The following is a 17689-nucleotide window of genomic DNA, read 5'->3' as shown; positions in this document are numbered from 1 at the left end:
GTGGTGTCCAAGTCTTCGAATAAGACCCGAACCAAATCCTTCCATAGGAGGGGGCAATCCTAGCCCAACTAGGACTCCCACCCAAAGGTGGGATTCCCACCTCCCATGTGGGGTGGCCGGCCCCTGAGGGGAGTCCACTTGGGACTCCTCCCCACTAGGGTTGGCCGGCCATGGGGGTGGAGTCCCTTGTGGACTCCACCTTCCTTGGTGGTTTCTTCCGGACTTTTCTAGAACCTTCTAGAACCTTCCATAGAACCTTCCGCGACATTTTATTCACATAAAATGACATCCTATATATGAATCTTATTCTCCGGACCATTCCGGGACTCCTCGTGATGTCCGGGATCACATCCGGGACTTCGAACAAATATTCCAACTTCATTCCATATTCAAGAACTACCATTTCAACATCCAACTTTAAGTGTGTCACCCTACGGTTCGAGAACTATGCGGACATGGTTGAGTACTCACTCCGACCAATAACCAATAGCGGGATCTGGGAGATCCATAATGGCTCCCACATATTCAACGATGACTTTAGTGATCGAATGAACCATTCACATACATTACCAATTCCCTTTGTCTCGCGATATTTTACTTGTCCGAGGTTTGATCTTCGGTATCACTCTATACCTTGTTCAACCTCGTCTCCCGACAAGTACTCTTTTACTCGTACCGTGGTATGTGGTCTCTTATGAACTCATTCATATGCTTGCAAGACATTAGACGACATTCCACCGAGAGGGCCCGGAGTATATCTATCCGTCATCGGGATGGACAAATCCCACTATTGATCCATATGCCTCAACTCATACTTTCCGGATACTTAATCCCACCTTTATAGCCACCCATTTACGCAGTGGTGTTTGGTGTAATCAAAGTACCTTTCCGGTATAAGTGATTTACATGATCTCATGGTCATAAGGACTAGGTAACTATGTATCGAAAGCTTATAGCAAATAACTTAATGACGAGATCTTATGCTACGCTTAATTGGGTGTGTCCATTACATCATTCATATAATGATATAACCTTGTTATTAATAACATCCAATGTTCATGATTATGAAACTAATCATCCATTAATCAACAAGCTAGTTTAAGAGGCATACTAGGGACTTCTTGTTGTCTACATATCACACATGTACTAATGTTTCGGTTAATACAATTCTAGCATGATATATAAACATTTATCATAAACATAAAGATATAAATAATAACCACTTTATTATTGCCTCTAGGGCATATCTCCTTCAGTCTCCCACTTGCACTAGAGTCAATAATCTAGATTACATAGTAATATACCTAACACCCATGGCATTCTGGTGTTGGTCATGCTTTGCCCTAGGGAGAGCTTTAGTCAACGGATCTGCTACATTCCGATCAGTGTGTACTTTGCAAATCTTTACTTCTCCATCTTCGATGTACTCGCGAATCGAGTGGTAACGCAGCTTGATATGCTTCAGCCTCTTGTGTGACCTTGGTTCTTGTGCATTGGCGATGGCACCCATGTTATCACAGTAAATGATTAATGGGTCCAATGCACTAGGAACCACACCGAGCTCTACAATGAACCTCTTCATCCATACCGCTTCTGATGAAGCCTCCGAAGCCGCTATGTACTCCGATTCCGTTGAAGACTTCGCCACCGTGTACCGCTTCGAGCTTGCCCAGCTTATCGCAGCACCATTCAATATAAACACGTACCCAGATTGTGACTTAGAGTCATCGGGATCGGTGTTCCAACTTGCATCGGTGTAACCGTTTACAACGAGCTCTTGGTCACCTCCATAACAAAGAAACATATCCTTAGTTCTTTTCAAGTACTTCGGGATATTCTTGACCGCTGTCCGAGTGTTCCATTCCTGGATCACTTTGATATCTGCTAGTCAAACTAACAGCATGTGCTATATCTGGTCTAGTACATAGCATGGCATACATGATAGATCCTATCGCCGAGGCATAGGGGATATTATTCATCCTTTCTCTTTCTTCTGCCGTAGCCGGTCCTTGAGTCTTACTCAATACCTTGCCCGGTAACATAGGTAAGAACCCTTTCTTACTTTCGTCCATTCTAAATTTCTTTAGAATCTTGTCCAGATATGTACTCGTGATAGCCCTATTAGGCGTCTTGATCTATCTCTATAAATCTTGATGCCTAATATATATGATGCTTCACCAAGGTCTTTCATTGAAAAACTATTATTCAAATAACCCTTAACATCTGCTTAATAGTTCTATATCATTCCCGATCAATAATATGTCATCTACATATAATATCGGGAATGCTACAGAGCTCCCACTCACTTTCTTGTAAATACGAGGCCTCTCCATGACACTCGTATAAACCCGAAGTCTTTGATCACCTTATCAAAGCGTCGGTTCCAACTTCTTGATGCTTGCTTCGGTCCATAGATTGAACGCTGAAGTTTGCATACTTTGTCAGCATTTTTAGGATCGACAAAACCTTTGGGTTGTACCATATACAACTCTTCCTCAATGTCTCCATTAAGGAACGCCGTTTTGACATCCATCAGCCAAATCTCATAATCGAAAAATGCAGCTATTGCTAACAAAATCCTCACAGATTTTAGCTTCGCTACCGGTGAGAAAGTCTCATCGTAGTCAACTCCTTGAATTTGTCGGAAACCCTTTGCGACAAGTCGAGCTTTATAGACAGTAATATTACCATCAGCATCTGTTTTTCTCTTGAAGATCCATTTATTCTCGACAGCCTTTCGGCTCTCGGGTAAGTCTACCAAAGTCCATACTTTGTTATCATACATGGATCCCATTTCGGATTTCATGGCTTCTTGCCATTTGTTGGAATCCGGGCTCATCATCGCTTCTTCATACGTCGCAGGGTCCTCATCATTGTTATCCACAATCATGACATTTAGACAAGGATCAAACCAATCAGGAGTGGTACGTTCCCTTGTCGATCTGCGAGGTTCGCATGGTTTCCTCGTTCGAAGTTTCATGATCATTATCATTTGCTTCCTCTCGTTGCCGGTGTAGGCGGTACGAGTACAACTTCCGGTCATTGCGCTACTCGATCAACGAGTATAGATTCATCAATCTCATCGAGTTCTACTTTTCTTCCAAATCACTTCTTTAGTGAGAAATTCTTTCTCAAGAAAGGTTCCGTTCTTAGCAACAAAGATTTTGCCTTCGGATCCGTGATAGAAAGTGTACCCTATAGTTTCCTTAGGGTATCCTATGAAGACGCATTTCTCCGCTTTGGGTTCTAGCTTGTCCGGTTGTAACCTTTTTACATAGGCTTCGCAACCCCAAACTTTCAGAACGACGACTTAGGTTTCTTATTAAACCATAATTCATACGGTGTCGTTTCTACGGATTTTGATGGTGCTCTATTTAAAGTGAATGCGGCTGTCTCTAATGCATAACTCCAAAAAGATAACGGCAAATCGTAAGAGACATCATAGAACGAACCATATCTAAGAGAGTTCGATTACGACGTTCGGACACACCGTTTCGTTGTGGTGTTCCCGGCGGTGTCAATTGTGAAAGTATTCCGCATTTCTTTAAATGCATGCCAAACTCATAACTCAGATATTCACCTCCACGATCGGATCGTAGAAATTTAATCTTCTTGTTACGTTGATTTTCTACTTCACTTTGGAATTCCTTAAACTTCTCGAAAGTTTCGGATTTATGTTTCATGAAATAGATATACCCATATCTACTCGGATCATCCGTGAAGGTTAGAACATAACGATAACCACCGCGCGATGCTACGCTCATTGGTCCGCACACATCGGTATGTATGATTTCCAATAAGTCAGTAGCTCGCTCCATCATACCGTGAAAATGGAGTCTTAGTCATTTTTCCCATCGGACATGCTTCGCATCTATCAAGTGACTCAAAGTCAAGTGATTCTAGTAATCCATCAAGTATGGAGTTTCTTCATGCGTTTCACTCCAATATGACCAAGACGACGATGCCACATATAAGTAGAATTATCATTCAATTTAATTCGCTTAGCATCAATGTTATGTATATGCGTATCACTACTATCGAGATCTAACGTAAATAAGCCATTCTTTTGTGGTGCTCGACCATAAAAGATATTATTCATAAAAATAGAACAACCATTATTCTCAGACTTGAATGAATAACCGTCTTGCATTAAACAAGATCCGGATATAATGTTCATGCTCAACGCAGTACATAATAACAATTATTTAGGCTTAAAACTAATCCCGAAGGTAGATGTAGAGGAAGTGTGCCGATCGCGATCACATTGACCTTGGATCCGTTTCCAACGCGCATCGTCACTTCATCCTTCGGCAGCTTGTCGTTTATTCTTTAGTTCCTCGTTTCGAGTTACAAATATGAGCAACCGAACCAGTATCAAATACCCAGGTACTAGAACGAGAACCGATGAAATGAACATCTATAACATGTATATCATATATACCTTCTTTCTTCTTCTTGACAAGGCCGCTCTTCGGATCAGCCGGATACTTGGAGCAATTACGCTTCCAGGTGTCCCTTCTCCTTGCAAGTAATAGCACTCGAGCATCGGGCTTAGGGCCGTTCTTAGGTTTCACAGGAGGCGTGGCAGCTTTCTTGCCACCCTTCTTGAATTTTCCCTTAGACTTGCCCCTGTTTCTTGAAACTCGGTGGTCTTGTTGACCATCAACACTTGGTGCTCTTTCTTGATCTCAATCTCAGCAGCTTTTAGCATGCCAAAGAGTTCGAGTAACTCCTTGTTCATGTTCTCGCATATTGTAGTTCATCACAAAGTTCTTGTAACTTGGTGGCGGTGATTGAAGGACACGATTAATCCCCGATCCGTTAGGAATCACTATTCCCAAGTCACCGAGTTTCTTCGCATGCCCGGTCATGGCGAGCATGTGCTCACTAACGGAGCTGCCTTCTTCCATCATACGAGCTGAAAAATTGTTTCGATGCTTCATAGCATTCCACGGCCGCATGAGTCTCAAAAATAGTCTTCAACTCTTTCATCAACTCATGAGGATCGTGGTGCTCAAAACGTTTTTGAAGATCGGATTCCAGCATCGCATAAGATGGCACACCGAACTTGAGAGTACCGAGTTTTCCGAGTCGCGTAAACAGCTTTTACTTCATCGGTTTCGGTTTCGCAGGAGGGTCACCTAGCGGTGCATCAAGCACATATTGCAGATTTCCGCCGCAGAGGAAGATCCTCACATGACGGAACCAGTCGGTGAAGTTGCTACCGTTGCTCTTAAGCTTTTCTTTCTCTAGGAACTCGGTTAAAATTGATTGGGGACGCCATCTCTACAACATATATTTGCAATAGTTTAGACTAAGTTTATGACAAATTGAGTTCAAATTTTAATTCTACATAATTAAAAATCTAGATGAACTCCCACTCAAAACAATATCCCTCGCATTGTCTTAGTGATCACACGAACCAAATCCACCGCACCAAAACCCGATCATCACGAGAAAAGGTGTGATTTCTTTGGCGAACACTCAAAGTGTTCATCATATCAACCATATGATTCATGCTCTACCTTTCGGTATCATGTGTTCCGAGACCATGTCTGTACATGCTAGGCTCGTCAAGGCCACCTTAGTATCCGCATGTGCAAAACTGTCTTGCACCCGTTTGTATGTACTTATTGAATCTATCACACCCGATCATCACGAGATGCTTCGAAACGACAAGACTTGATAACGGTGCTACTAAGGATGAACACTTTATTATCTTGAGATTTTAGTGAGGGATCATCTTATAATGCTACCGTCGCGATCTAAGCAAAATAAGATGCATAAAAGGATTAACATCACATGCAGTTCATATGTGATATGATATGGCCCTTTTGTCTTTGCGCCTTTGATCTTCATCTCCAAAGCACGGACATGATCTCCATCATCTTCGGGCATGATCTCCATCATCGTCGGCGAAGCACCAAGGTCAATGGCGCCGTCTTCATGATTGTCCTCCATGTAGCAACTATTACAACTACTTTGAAATACTACTCAACATGAAATTTAAAGACAACCATAAGGCTCCTGCCGGTTGCCACAATACAATAATGATCATCTCATACATATTCATCATCACATTATGGCCATATCACATCACCAAACCCTGCAAAAACAAGTTAGACGCTCTCTAATTTGGTTTGCATATTTTACGTGGTTTAGGGTTTTTCGATATAGATCTAATCTACCTACGAACATGAACCACAACGTTGATACTAATGTTGTCAATAGAAGAGTAAATTGAATCTTTACTATAGTAGGAGAGACGAGACACCCGCAAAGCCTCTTATGCAATACAAGTTGCATGTCGAACGAGGAACAAGTCTCATGAACGCGGTCATGTAAAGTTAGTCCGAGCCGCTTCATCCCACTATGCCATAAAGATGCAAAGTACTCAACTAAAGATAACAAGAGCATCAACGCCCACAAACCATTGTGTTCTACTCGTGCAACCATCTATGCATAGACACGGCTCTGATACCACTGTAGGATAACGTAGCATAGAAAACAAAAATTTTCCTACCGCGAACACGCAATCCAAGCCAAGATGCAATCTAGAAGACGGTAGCAACGAGGGGGTATCGAGTCTCACCCTTGAAGAGATTCCAAAGCCTACAAGATGAGGCTCTTGTTGCTGCGGTAGACGTTCACTTGCCGCTTGCAAAAGCGCGTAGAAGATCTTGATCACGATCGGTTCCGGCGCCACGAACGGGCAGCACCTCCGTACTCGGTCACACGTTCGGTTGTTGATGAAGACGACGTCCACCTCCCCGTTCCAGCGGGCAGCGGAAGTAGTAGCTCCTCTTGAATCCGACAGCACGACGGCGTGGTGTCGGTGGTGGTGGAGAAGTCCGGCGGAGCTTCGCTAAGCGTGCGGGAAGTGGAGGAGCGAGGCGGCTAGGGTTTGGGGAGAGGGGGGCGCCGGCCACTATAGGGGTGCGGCCATTCCGGGACTCCTCGTGATGTCCGGGATCACATCCGGGACTCCGAACAAATATTCCAACTTCATTCCATATTCAAGAACTACCATTTCAACATCCAACTTTAAGTGTGTCACCCTACGGTTCGAGAACTATGCGGACATGGTTGAGTACTCACTCCGACCAATAACCAATAGCGGGATCCGGAGATCCATAATGGCTCCCACATATTCAACGATGACTTTAGTGATCGAATGAACCATTCACATACATTACCAATTCCCTTTGTCTCGCGATATTTTACTTGTCCGAGGTTTGATCTTCGGTATCACTCTATACCTTGTTCAACCTCGTCTCCGACAAGTACTCTTTTACTCGTACCGTGGTATGTGGTCTCTTATGAACTCATTCATATGCTTGCAAGACATTAGACGACATTCCACCGAGAGGGCCCGGAGTATATCTATCCGTCATCGGGATGGACAAATCCCACTATTGATCCATATGCCTCAACTCATACTTTCCGGATACTTAATCCCACCTTTATAGCCACCCATTTACGCAGTGGTGTTTGGTGTAATCAAAGTACCTTTCCGGTATAAGTGATTTACATGATCTCATGGTCATAAGGACTAGGTAACTATGTATCGAAAGCTTATAGCAAATAACTTAATGACGAGATCTTATGCTACGCTTAATTGGGTGTGTCCATTACATCATTCATATAATGATATAACCTTGTTATTAATAACATCCAATGTTCATGATTATGAAACTAATCATCCATTAATCAACAAGCTAGTTTAAGAGGCATACTAGGGACTTCTTGTTGTCTACATATCACACATGTACTAATGTTTCGGTTAATACAATTCTAGCATGATATATAAACATTTATCATAAACATAAAGATATAAATAATAACCACTTTATTATTGCCTCTAGGGCATATCTCCTTCAACGGGATCATCACGTGCCTCTTCTTCACCTTCCCCTTCACCTTCCCCTTCACCTTCAGCATCCTCCATGAAAGTATCACCGAAATGAGCAAGATAGCTTTCATCGATGAAATCATCCCCTTCTTCATCTTCTTCCATTATAACCCCTCTTTCTCCATGCTTGGTCCAACAATTATAGCTTGGCATGAAACCGTGCCGAAGCAGGTGCATGTGAACATCTCTTGAGGAAGAGTAACCCTTCCGATTCTTACGGTTAACACATGGACAGATAACAAAACCCCCCTGCTTGTTCGCATTAGCCACTACGAGGAAATCTTTCAAACCCGTACCGAACTCGCCGGAGAGTCGGTTACCGTACATCCATTGCCGATTCATCTGCATTATTATAATATAAAATATATAATTAACCATCATGCATTTGTTAAACTAACTAGCTACAAACAATATAAATTAAACAATGAACTACACACATGCATATTTTATCAATGACACATCAAAGGTTCAAGTTGCTAACCGCGATCGAGGAGGAAAAAATAAATGAGAAAGCTCAAGTGTGGCTCCAACACTTCATATCATGTTTGTTTCACGCTCTTGGGGCATTTCATCAAACACCTTATATGCATAAGAGGAACCAAAAGCAAACCTAACACTCACTTGTGAAGTTTGTGAAGAGAATGGCTCCAAATGGCTAAGTGTTGGCTGCTGGATGGGTATATATAGGGGAGGGGCTTTAGTCCCGATTGGCATGCCCAGCCGCGACTAAAGGCCTTCGGGCACCCTGGCCAACCGCGACTAAAGCCCCCCACGTGCACCAGCTGGCCACCGTGCGCCCTGGGCCCAGGCCTTTGGTCGCGGTTCGCCTCCCGAACCGCGACTAAAGGTCCCATTAGTCGCGGTTCCTTTAGCTTCGCGACTTATGGTGCTGGACGGAAGCCTGTTTTTCTACCAGTGTTAGTCATATACTCTTGGCAAGCACAGATTAAAATGCGCGTGAAAGATGAAAAACACTTCTTTTGTCGGTCTTCATTTTAGTAGCATGCGTGCTCATCAATAGCATCACATACTTGTTGTAGTACATAAGAACGATACTACCAACCCACTTATTTGGAAGGAAATTAGGAGACACAAGACAGTCGCAAAAAGATCACTCCAGAATAATTCATATTCTTTATTGTAAATTTAATTTTTTACATTACGTCGCAACAATATAAGATATTTCTCAAAGCTTTGGATGCATTACGTGGATATGGGGAAGCCTCCCATTGGGAGGAGTCTTGTCTTATGCAATCTTGCACTTATATCGTTTGGATTTTCTCGTAGCTGTGATGTGGTTTGCCTAACATTGCATCATTGAACGCTTGAAATTCTAATCCTCCCGAATGTGGAGGTGAGATATCCATCGAAGATTTTCAGCACATATGTCATATCTATAGAGTGAATTGATCAATTTAAATCACTTCGAGCTTACTTGTAAACATTACGTGAGGTCAATACTTCCTCCATCCGCATAAGAATGACTCAACTTTATTTAATTTTAGAATTATCTACTCACTAAAACACGTATATATACAAGCATATTTCGATAAAATTGAGACGTCCTTTTGTAGACGCATGAGGGGGTATAATTTGTTGATTGTGCGGGTAGAGCTTGAATCGTCGACTTGAGATTTACTAACTTCCCCGCAAAAAAAATGGAGCATTGCATTTTGATGAAATTCCCAAACAGGTCATGGCGCTACCATACGGCGGAAAGGATGACATCATAGCCATCAACTCTTAACCATGTACCGTCAGAGCACATGTAGGCACGCGGACGAGCTGTTGCCACCCGTTGACGCAGGCGTGCCGCTTCGCACCACCGGTCCGCAAACCGCAAACCGAGCGTCACGCCGTGTGGTGCAGAGCGTGGAGACGGGTACTCACGCTTCAGAATTAAGTAGAATAATAACTCACTTAATTCTCAGTCAAAAACATGGGAATTGACAAAAGGTACTGGTACTTTGAAATCTGAGGCCCGCTTTTTACAATTTAATAGGTGCGCCACGGATAGATTTTTCTGTAGTACTGTTGGATGACATGTCACTATCTTATAGCCAAAAGTTGGCTATCCTATTAAACTTGGTCTTTCTACACGAGGCAAAACTTTTACCACTTGATCAAAGTAATGTAGAGAGTAACACATAAAGACAACGATACACTAGTGCATCGGGCTAAAAAAAACATGCATGTTCCAATTTTGAGACCGCGCAACACATAAGAGCAAGTACAATAAAGTCTAGTCAGCTGGCTATAAGAATTAAAATAATATATTTGTGTCTAGTTGGATGAGAGAGAAGAGGAGAGAGTGTGAGTGGGCTCTTATGCAAGAGCTAGCTCTAGCACGTGCTTCTAGGCAAGGTGTGTGAATGAAAGGTGGGCCATGCATTGAAAAAGTAGTACATTCTTATAGCTAACTATTATACTTGTTGGCTACATATTGACTATAGATGACATGGCATCTTGCTTATAACTAACAACCGGCTATACTATTGGAGTTGCTCTAAGCAGGGATGATTATAGAACCTTCAATAACTTCAAGAGTAAACGAATGGAGATACCAACGGTCAAGGTAAGAAGAGAGAGAGGGAGAGAGAGAGAGAGAGAGAGAGAGAGAGAGAGAGAGAGAGAGAGAGAGAGAGAGAGAGAGGATAATCAAGATAAACCAGCTGTAAATATTTTAGGCACATGATAAATCTACAGTTATCTAGTTACAACCAAGCTGGCAAATTATACTCTAGAAACCTATCTTAAGATATTCGATTCTTACCCTCTAGGACCCTTGAAAAGATATTTGAATATACTAAAGCAAGCGTTAAGACAAAAGAAACACTGCAACACACAAGTCAAAATAATATCAACTAAGAAATGTTGTTTCATTATACTTTTCAAGAAATTGTCTACATAAAAAAATTATAAATGGCAAAATTATCTTTTGAAAGGCCAACAAACTGCACAACAAAAACATTGTTCGGGACTTCGAGTTTTGCACGACTGTGTTTGTGGATCTTTGATTTCGCAGCAAATAGTGTTATGTTAATGTTTAACAACATTCTTGCTTCCGTAATTTGATTTGTAACAAGTAAAAACGTTCAATATAATTAAATGATTATTGTGAATGCCAATTATCTACAATATCATCTTATTTGTTCCTTAGAACGTAGGTGGGCCTCAAGTTTCCATAGAATCCTCCACATTTGATTTGCATGTTTCTATGGTTGTCCTTCTCTAGGTAGATCATGATGAATAATTTGAACCAACAAGTCATAGGATGAGCATGTTGTAGAGATTGTAGTCCTATAATGTTAGCATGCACAGAATCATATGTGCATGAATGGCGACGGGCATTACTTTTATCGGTCTTCATTTTAGGAGCATGTGAGCTCATCAACAGCATCACATACCTGTTGTACTATAGAAAGCAATACCGGCAAACACCTTGCTTGATATAAAATTAGCAAACACAAGATGCTCGCAAGAAAGCCACAATGTACTAATGCATATATTTTTCATATTCTAAATCCATCCAATTAGCATTGCAACAATGCAAGATATTTCTCAAAGTTTTGGAATGCATTAAGAGTGGGTATGGTGGAGGCCCCAATCGGGGGGGGGGGGGTGTGTCTTCTCCTATGCAACCTTGCACGTAGATCGTTTGGAGTTTCCAGTAGCCCCATAAGAGCAAGTATAATAAGTCCTAGTCAGCTGGCTATAAGGGTTAAAATAATATATTCATGCGGAGGAGAGAGAGGAGGAGAGAAAAGATGAGTGGGCTCTTATGCAAGAGCCAGCTCTAGCACGTGCTCCTAGGAACTTTGTGAGAGTGAAATGTGGGCCATCCATTGATAAAGTAGTACATGATTATAGCTCACTATTATACATGTTGGCTCTATATTAGCTACAAATAACATGGCACATGGCTTATAGCCAACGTTGGCTATACTATTAAACTTGCTCTAATGTCTCTTGCGTAACATTAATTGCATCATTGAACGCTTGAAATTCTGTAAAAAAACACAATCCTCTTTTGGAACTCACCGCAAACATTACGTGAGTTCGGTACTTCCTCCGTCCACTAAAGAATGGCTCAGCTTTGTCTAACTTTGTATTTTTCTACATAGCAAAACACGTTCAGATACATGCATATTTCGGTAAAAATTGAACATTCTTTTGTAGACGGAGGAGGGAGTATAATTTGTTGATTATAAGGGTAAAAGCTTGAATCGCTGACTTGAGAATTACTGCTAACTTCCCAGGAAAATAATGATTTTGAGCATTTTGCATTTTGACGAAAATCCAAAAAAGAAAATGTCATAGAGCTACGTACCATACCGCGGAAGTGACGACATCGTAGCCGTCAGCTCTTAACCATGTAGCGTCAGAGCACACGTACTCCGTTGACGCAGGCGTGCCGCTTGGTTCCACCGCAAACCGCAAACCGCAAACCGGGCGTCACGGCGCGTGGTGCGGAGCGCGGAGACGCGTCTGACCGCTTTCCTCCTCTGCTGCGGTCGCTGTCTCGTGCCCGAATTGAAATCGAAATCCAAATCCAAATCCAGTAGACGGGCAACCGGTTGCCCAACCTACACCGCAGGCCCGCCTAATTAAACGCCACCACAGCTACGGCCAGCTACTCCAAAATCTTCGTCAGAAAACGAAAATTAAAAGCTGGTGTATTCCCGACCGATTTCTTCTTTCTTTCTAGAGCTTTCGTGACTTGTCAGAGAGAGCATCCAGGTCGATTTCCTGCGTGCAGCGAGTCAAACGTCAACGGCCCCATGCGGAGCGGAAACGTGAGCCGCCCCCTGCGAGTGAAGCCACTCTGCTGCACGTTCCTCGCGCCATCCGCGTTGTGTTTTCCCCGGCAGTCACAGACAGCTCGCCAACCTCCCCAACCATCCTCGCCGTCCCTCCATCAATCCACAATTCATTGCCCGCCTCTCCCCATCTCCGGAACATGTCAACGGCGACGTTTGTTATTAGTCTCAACGCTCGTGGCCTCTTTTTTCAGATAATGAACGAACTTATTTCTCTATGTTTTATTGGTTGTATTCTCTGTTCTTTTCGGGTAGATGGATGTTGTTGTCCTTTAGAGCAAGAACAATAGTATAGCCGGCAGTCGGCTATAACAATTTGTCACATCATCTATAGTCAACTTATAGCTAGCATGTACAATAGTAAGCTATAAAAGTGTAGTACTTTTATAATATATGCCCCACCTTTTAGTCTCACATAGTGCCTAGAAGCACGTCTTTAGAGCTTAGTTTATTAGATAGTAGCCCACTTCTCTTCTCTCTCCTAATCTCTCTCCTCCAACTAAGCAAACTTATAATATTTTATCTCTTATAGCCAGCTGACTGTACCTTATTGTACTTGCTCTTATGTGTGTGAGCTCATCGCAACCGTACTACAATGATTCAATGCGGATTTTGTTTCCGTGTTACAAATTCTCAGCCAATTGATAACTACTACTAGTATAATTTAATCTCCAGTCAGATGATGTTGTTCAATCTCAGTTGTAACTCACTATGGGCTGAATGAGGAGGCAAATCTTCCGGTCTAGAGCTTTTTTCATAGTTAGAGCATCCCAAGTTGAGTCCGCCAAAGAAATTTGGGCCGTGCCAAGCCACGCGTGCCAAAGAATCTTTTGGTCCGTCGAGGCCTAACACATTGTCTTGCTCTTCTTCGTTAGATATGGCGCACACCACGTCTCCACCTACCCCGTGCCCAAACGCGAGGTCAAGGAGGAGTCCGCGACATCGCTGGCGTGGCACAAACCAAGACGTGGTGTGGATCCGCGGGACTTGTAAACAGGAGCATGGAGGAAGTGGCCTATGCTGCCTGAAGCCTAAGGTGAACGAGGAGGTCGACAAAAATAGCAACGCGTTTTTTGCTGGATTTGAACTTGCTTAAAAAGAAAGGACAACGATGGCCGCTTACCTTCGCCAGCACCAACTCCTCGCGAGCGCGGGCGATCCCGCCGACTCGCCTAGCTACAACAAGGCGTGGCTGGACTCGGTGAACAACCATGCAACATCGAAGGAAGCATCAATGACGTGATTGCGGCGTCGATCCGCGACTTCGATGTGCCACAACTATGAGGCCGGCCCTAGCGGTGCCACGAACGACAAGTCCACCAAGGTCGATGACCACGGGTGAAACGAGGCACGGACAACGACTACTGGTACTACTATCGTGGCCACCGTAGCTTAGGTTGATAAATTTAATTCAAACTTTGTAAACATAATCAAATTTGAAACAATTACCGTTCACATTCAAGTTTCCCAAATATATGTTTGGGGGATCGTCCTCCAAATGTGCCTTGAAGCGGCGACAACCCCAAACATTTGATTTAGAAAAATCTCGGTTACAACTCAACTTGCAACTCAGGTACATAAAAAAAACGAGCTAGTAGGTCATTCTATGCAAAACCCTCTTTTTCAAGAGAAACAACATGAAAAGGATTCAACCCGGTTTGGATACAAACGTTCTGGTAATCTCATACTGTATCTTGATTAGGATTCGTGGTCTTCCTTGGTCCGGGTGGGCCCGTGATCGAGGCGGCTACCGTTCTTCGACTCGGAGCAGGAGTGTTGGACTCACGGCTGCACACGGCGGGGCACCCACACAAACACAAACACAAACACACACGAGCCGCCCCATCTATATATGCGCGCCATATGGCCTCTGACCAACGCCGTGCCATGCGTGTCGCCCCTCTCCTCTAGTCGTCCCAGAGTCCCGACCCCGCACCATCTCCGTCCACCGCGCCGGCCACGAGCACATGGCGACGACGACCATGACGACGACGAGGCGCCACCGCGGCGGAGGGTGCTGCGGGCACGCCGCCGACCTGGCCGCCGACGACGACGACATCGTAATGCTGTCGAGGCCGGCGCTGGAGAAGGAGTTGGGGGAGAAGGAGAATCTGCAGGGGTGGGGGAAGCTGCCGCGGCTGTCGCGCTTCGAGGAGCTGCCGGACTACCTCCGCGACAACGAGTTCATCCGGGGGCACTACCGCTGCGAGTGGTCCGTCCGCGACGCCCTCCGCAGCGTCTTCGCCTGGCACAACGAGACGCTCAACGTCTGGACGTACGTCGCCGGCCGGCCTCCTCATCCGATTGATTTCATCGTCTGAATCCTACTGCTGTCCAAAGCACTTCTTTGTGGATGTTTAATCTAACTCGGTTTGTTAATGTTGTTTCTTGCAGCCACCTCGGAGGCTTCTTCCTGTTCCTCGGCCTCGCCGTCGCCAACGAGATGGAGTGGGCGGCCGGCGCTCCGGCACCGGCCTTCATGACGATGGTGATGACCTCAGCCAACGCGTCGTCGTGGGCGGCCAACAACACCACCTCGGTAAGAAAGAGGAAACTCCTCGTCTGACTATTCTTTTACTAGTCCTCTACTAGTTAGGATCGTTGCACGTTCAGAAATCTTTTTTATTTTACTCAACCAAAAGATTACAAGAGTAGACTAGTATTACTACTAGGTTCCAGCTGCAAAACTACCTGTAGCCAACTAAATTCCAGAAGAAGAATTCTTCAGGCCTACCTGGCACCAATTGTTTTTTACCAACTGAAACCAAGGAGAATTCTTCAAGCCTACTACTACCTGCCAACTATTGTTTTCACAAACTGAAACCGACGAGGATTCTTCAGGCCTACCTGCCAGCCAACAATTGTGTTTTTTTATCAAGTACTAGTAAAAGCCGAGGAGAATTCTTCAAGCTTACCTGCCAGCAATTGTTTTTTGCGACTGAACCTGAGGAGAAATTTTCAAGCCTACCTGCTTGCAGTTGCAGCTCGTCCCTGTCACTATAAAATCCTAGTGTCAATTAGTAAATGGCCTATATCATATAGTATCACCGTTAGCTGCGTACCTGACATACAGTTGGGCATGCTCTGTTGTATTCGACACTGAGCTGGACGGCAGCTATCGGTCGGGAAGAGCTTGTGGCTACCAGACTGCATTTTCTGGTCCTGGATTAATTAGGATAGCGTCTTTGTCTCACGAATCCAACTACTAACAGGCAGGAAATTTTGCGATTCAGTTATTCATTCTCAGGACCATCTTTTGAAAATTAAACATGTCGACCCACACCTAATTAGTACACTCAAGTCTTCAGAGTGGTCACCTACCGGCACAGTTTCTTGTCTATCCCCTACTAGAAACAATTTCGAGATTTAATGAACATTGCCAGACAACTTTTATATATTTAGAGATTTGCTAGTCCTTCAGTCAAGTTCTACAACAATTAATTTGTATCGTGATTAATGCGAATCATGAGTTGCAACTGAGATTTGATAACATTATCTGAGTTAGTTTTCGATCGACTGTGAATAGTCACATCCATTTATTTACCATAGTCCTACTCACATCTCTAAATTTTCACTATTTGACGGTGCTTATGCTGAAATGGTAGTGACCGGTGATTTCTCTTTGGTTTGAGCAGATCCTGACGAGCCAGAGCGCGCTGGCCTCCGTCGCCGGGCACGCGGTGGCGAGGTGGCCACGGACGGTGTTCGTGTACGGCGCCATGACTTGCCTCTCCGTGAGCGCGGCGGCGCACCTGCTGGCGTCCCACTCGCGGCGCTTCAGCCGGCTCTTCTGGCAGCTCGACTACGCCGGCATCGCCGTTATGATCGTCTCCTCCTTCTTCCCGCCCGTCTACTACACCTTCCTCGGCAGCCCCGTCGCGCAGCTCGTCTACCTTTCCGCCATCACCCTCCTCGGCGCGCTCGTCGTCGCCGCGCTGCTGGCGCCCGCCCGGTCCTCGCCAAGGCTCCGGCACATCCGCGCGGGGCTCTTCGTGTCCATGGGCCTCTCGGGCGTCGTGCCGGCGATGCACGCTCTCTGGCTCAACTGGGGCCACCCTGAGTGCTACTTCGCGCTCTCGCTCGAGCTCGCCATGGGGCTCGTGTACGCGACGGGGGCAGGGTTCTACGTCGCCAGGGTGCCCGAGAGGTGGCGCCCGGGCATGTTCGACTGCGTTGGCCACAGCCACCAGATCTTCCACGTGCTCGTGCTCGTCGGCGCGCTCTTGCACTACGTTGCCACCGCCATCCTCATCGGCTGGCGCGAGGCCTTGGCCGCCGGCGCCGGCGCGGCGTCGGCGTTGTTGTGACGCGGAGAGCGGAATGTAATCATGTGTACGTGGTAGGCGTAGGGTGTGACATTGATTCGTTTATTCGTGCACCTAGTGTAGATGATTCTTTGGACTCGAGTACTCGACGCATGTGTATCAGCAGTTTGTGGTGATGCTGGTGAGACTCTGTAACAACACTAAATGCAGTGTGGGTGTGCAGCAATTGGGTTACAAATCCTCACTCCCAAATTGGGACGGGCTTCAAGTGTATAGTAGCTCATAAGATAGCAATGTAACCTGCAAGTCCTTGTAATTCTTTGCAGTTCATCAGCACATTGCTTTGAACTGTAAATTCTGAATCATTCCGTTTTGTTACAAACACCAGATCAATTTTAGGGCCAAATCCTAAGAGTCTATCTCTGATTCTTCTGTACCTACCAATCAGCGACTGACCAGCACTTGAATTATCCGCAGTTCACCTCGAAATGGAAATCTGATGGAACCAGCAAAATGGGAAGCTAGAGTAGAAGAACATCAATCAATTCCAAAGACAGAAACATGAGAAGCGTGATCGTCGCAAGTTCTTCAAATTCTATGCAGTTGATCATCACGCAATGAGAACGTAGCAACACGTGCAGGAAGAAGTTCAGAGGAATGCGAGCCGCGGCTCTGTCCATCGCCGTTAGGTA

General features: G+C 44.7%; 1 protein-coding gene across 1 annotated transcript; it reads left to right on the top strand.

Annotated features, from left to right (window-relative positions):
* The first annotated feature begins 14639 nt into the window (after positions 1–14639).
* LOC124684544 (heptahelical transmembrane protein ADIPOR2-like) lies at positions 14640–17345 on the top strand. The gene is made up of 3 exons (XM_047218832.1): positions 14640–15007; positions 15127–15271; positions 16368–17345. The coding sequence occupies exons 1-3, from the start codon at positions 14700–14702 to the stop codon at positions 17037–17039; spliced, it is 1125 nt and encodes a 374-aa protein (XP_047074788.1). The 5' UTR covers positions 14640–14699; the 3' UTR covers positions 17040–17345.
* The last annotated feature ends 344 nt before the right edge of the window (positions 17346–17689 follow it).

The sequence above is a fragment of the Lolium rigidum genome, chromosome 1 (genome assembly GCF_022539505.1).
Source record: "Lolium rigidum isolate FL_2022 chromosome 1, APGP_CSIRO_Lrig_0.1, whole genome shotgun sequence".
Classification (NCBI taxonomy): domain Eukaryota; kingdom Viridiplantae; phylum Streptophyta; class Magnoliopsida; order Poales; family Poaceae; genus Lolium; species Lolium rigidum.
This window is presented reverse-complemented; position numbering and strand designations above follow the sequence as displayed.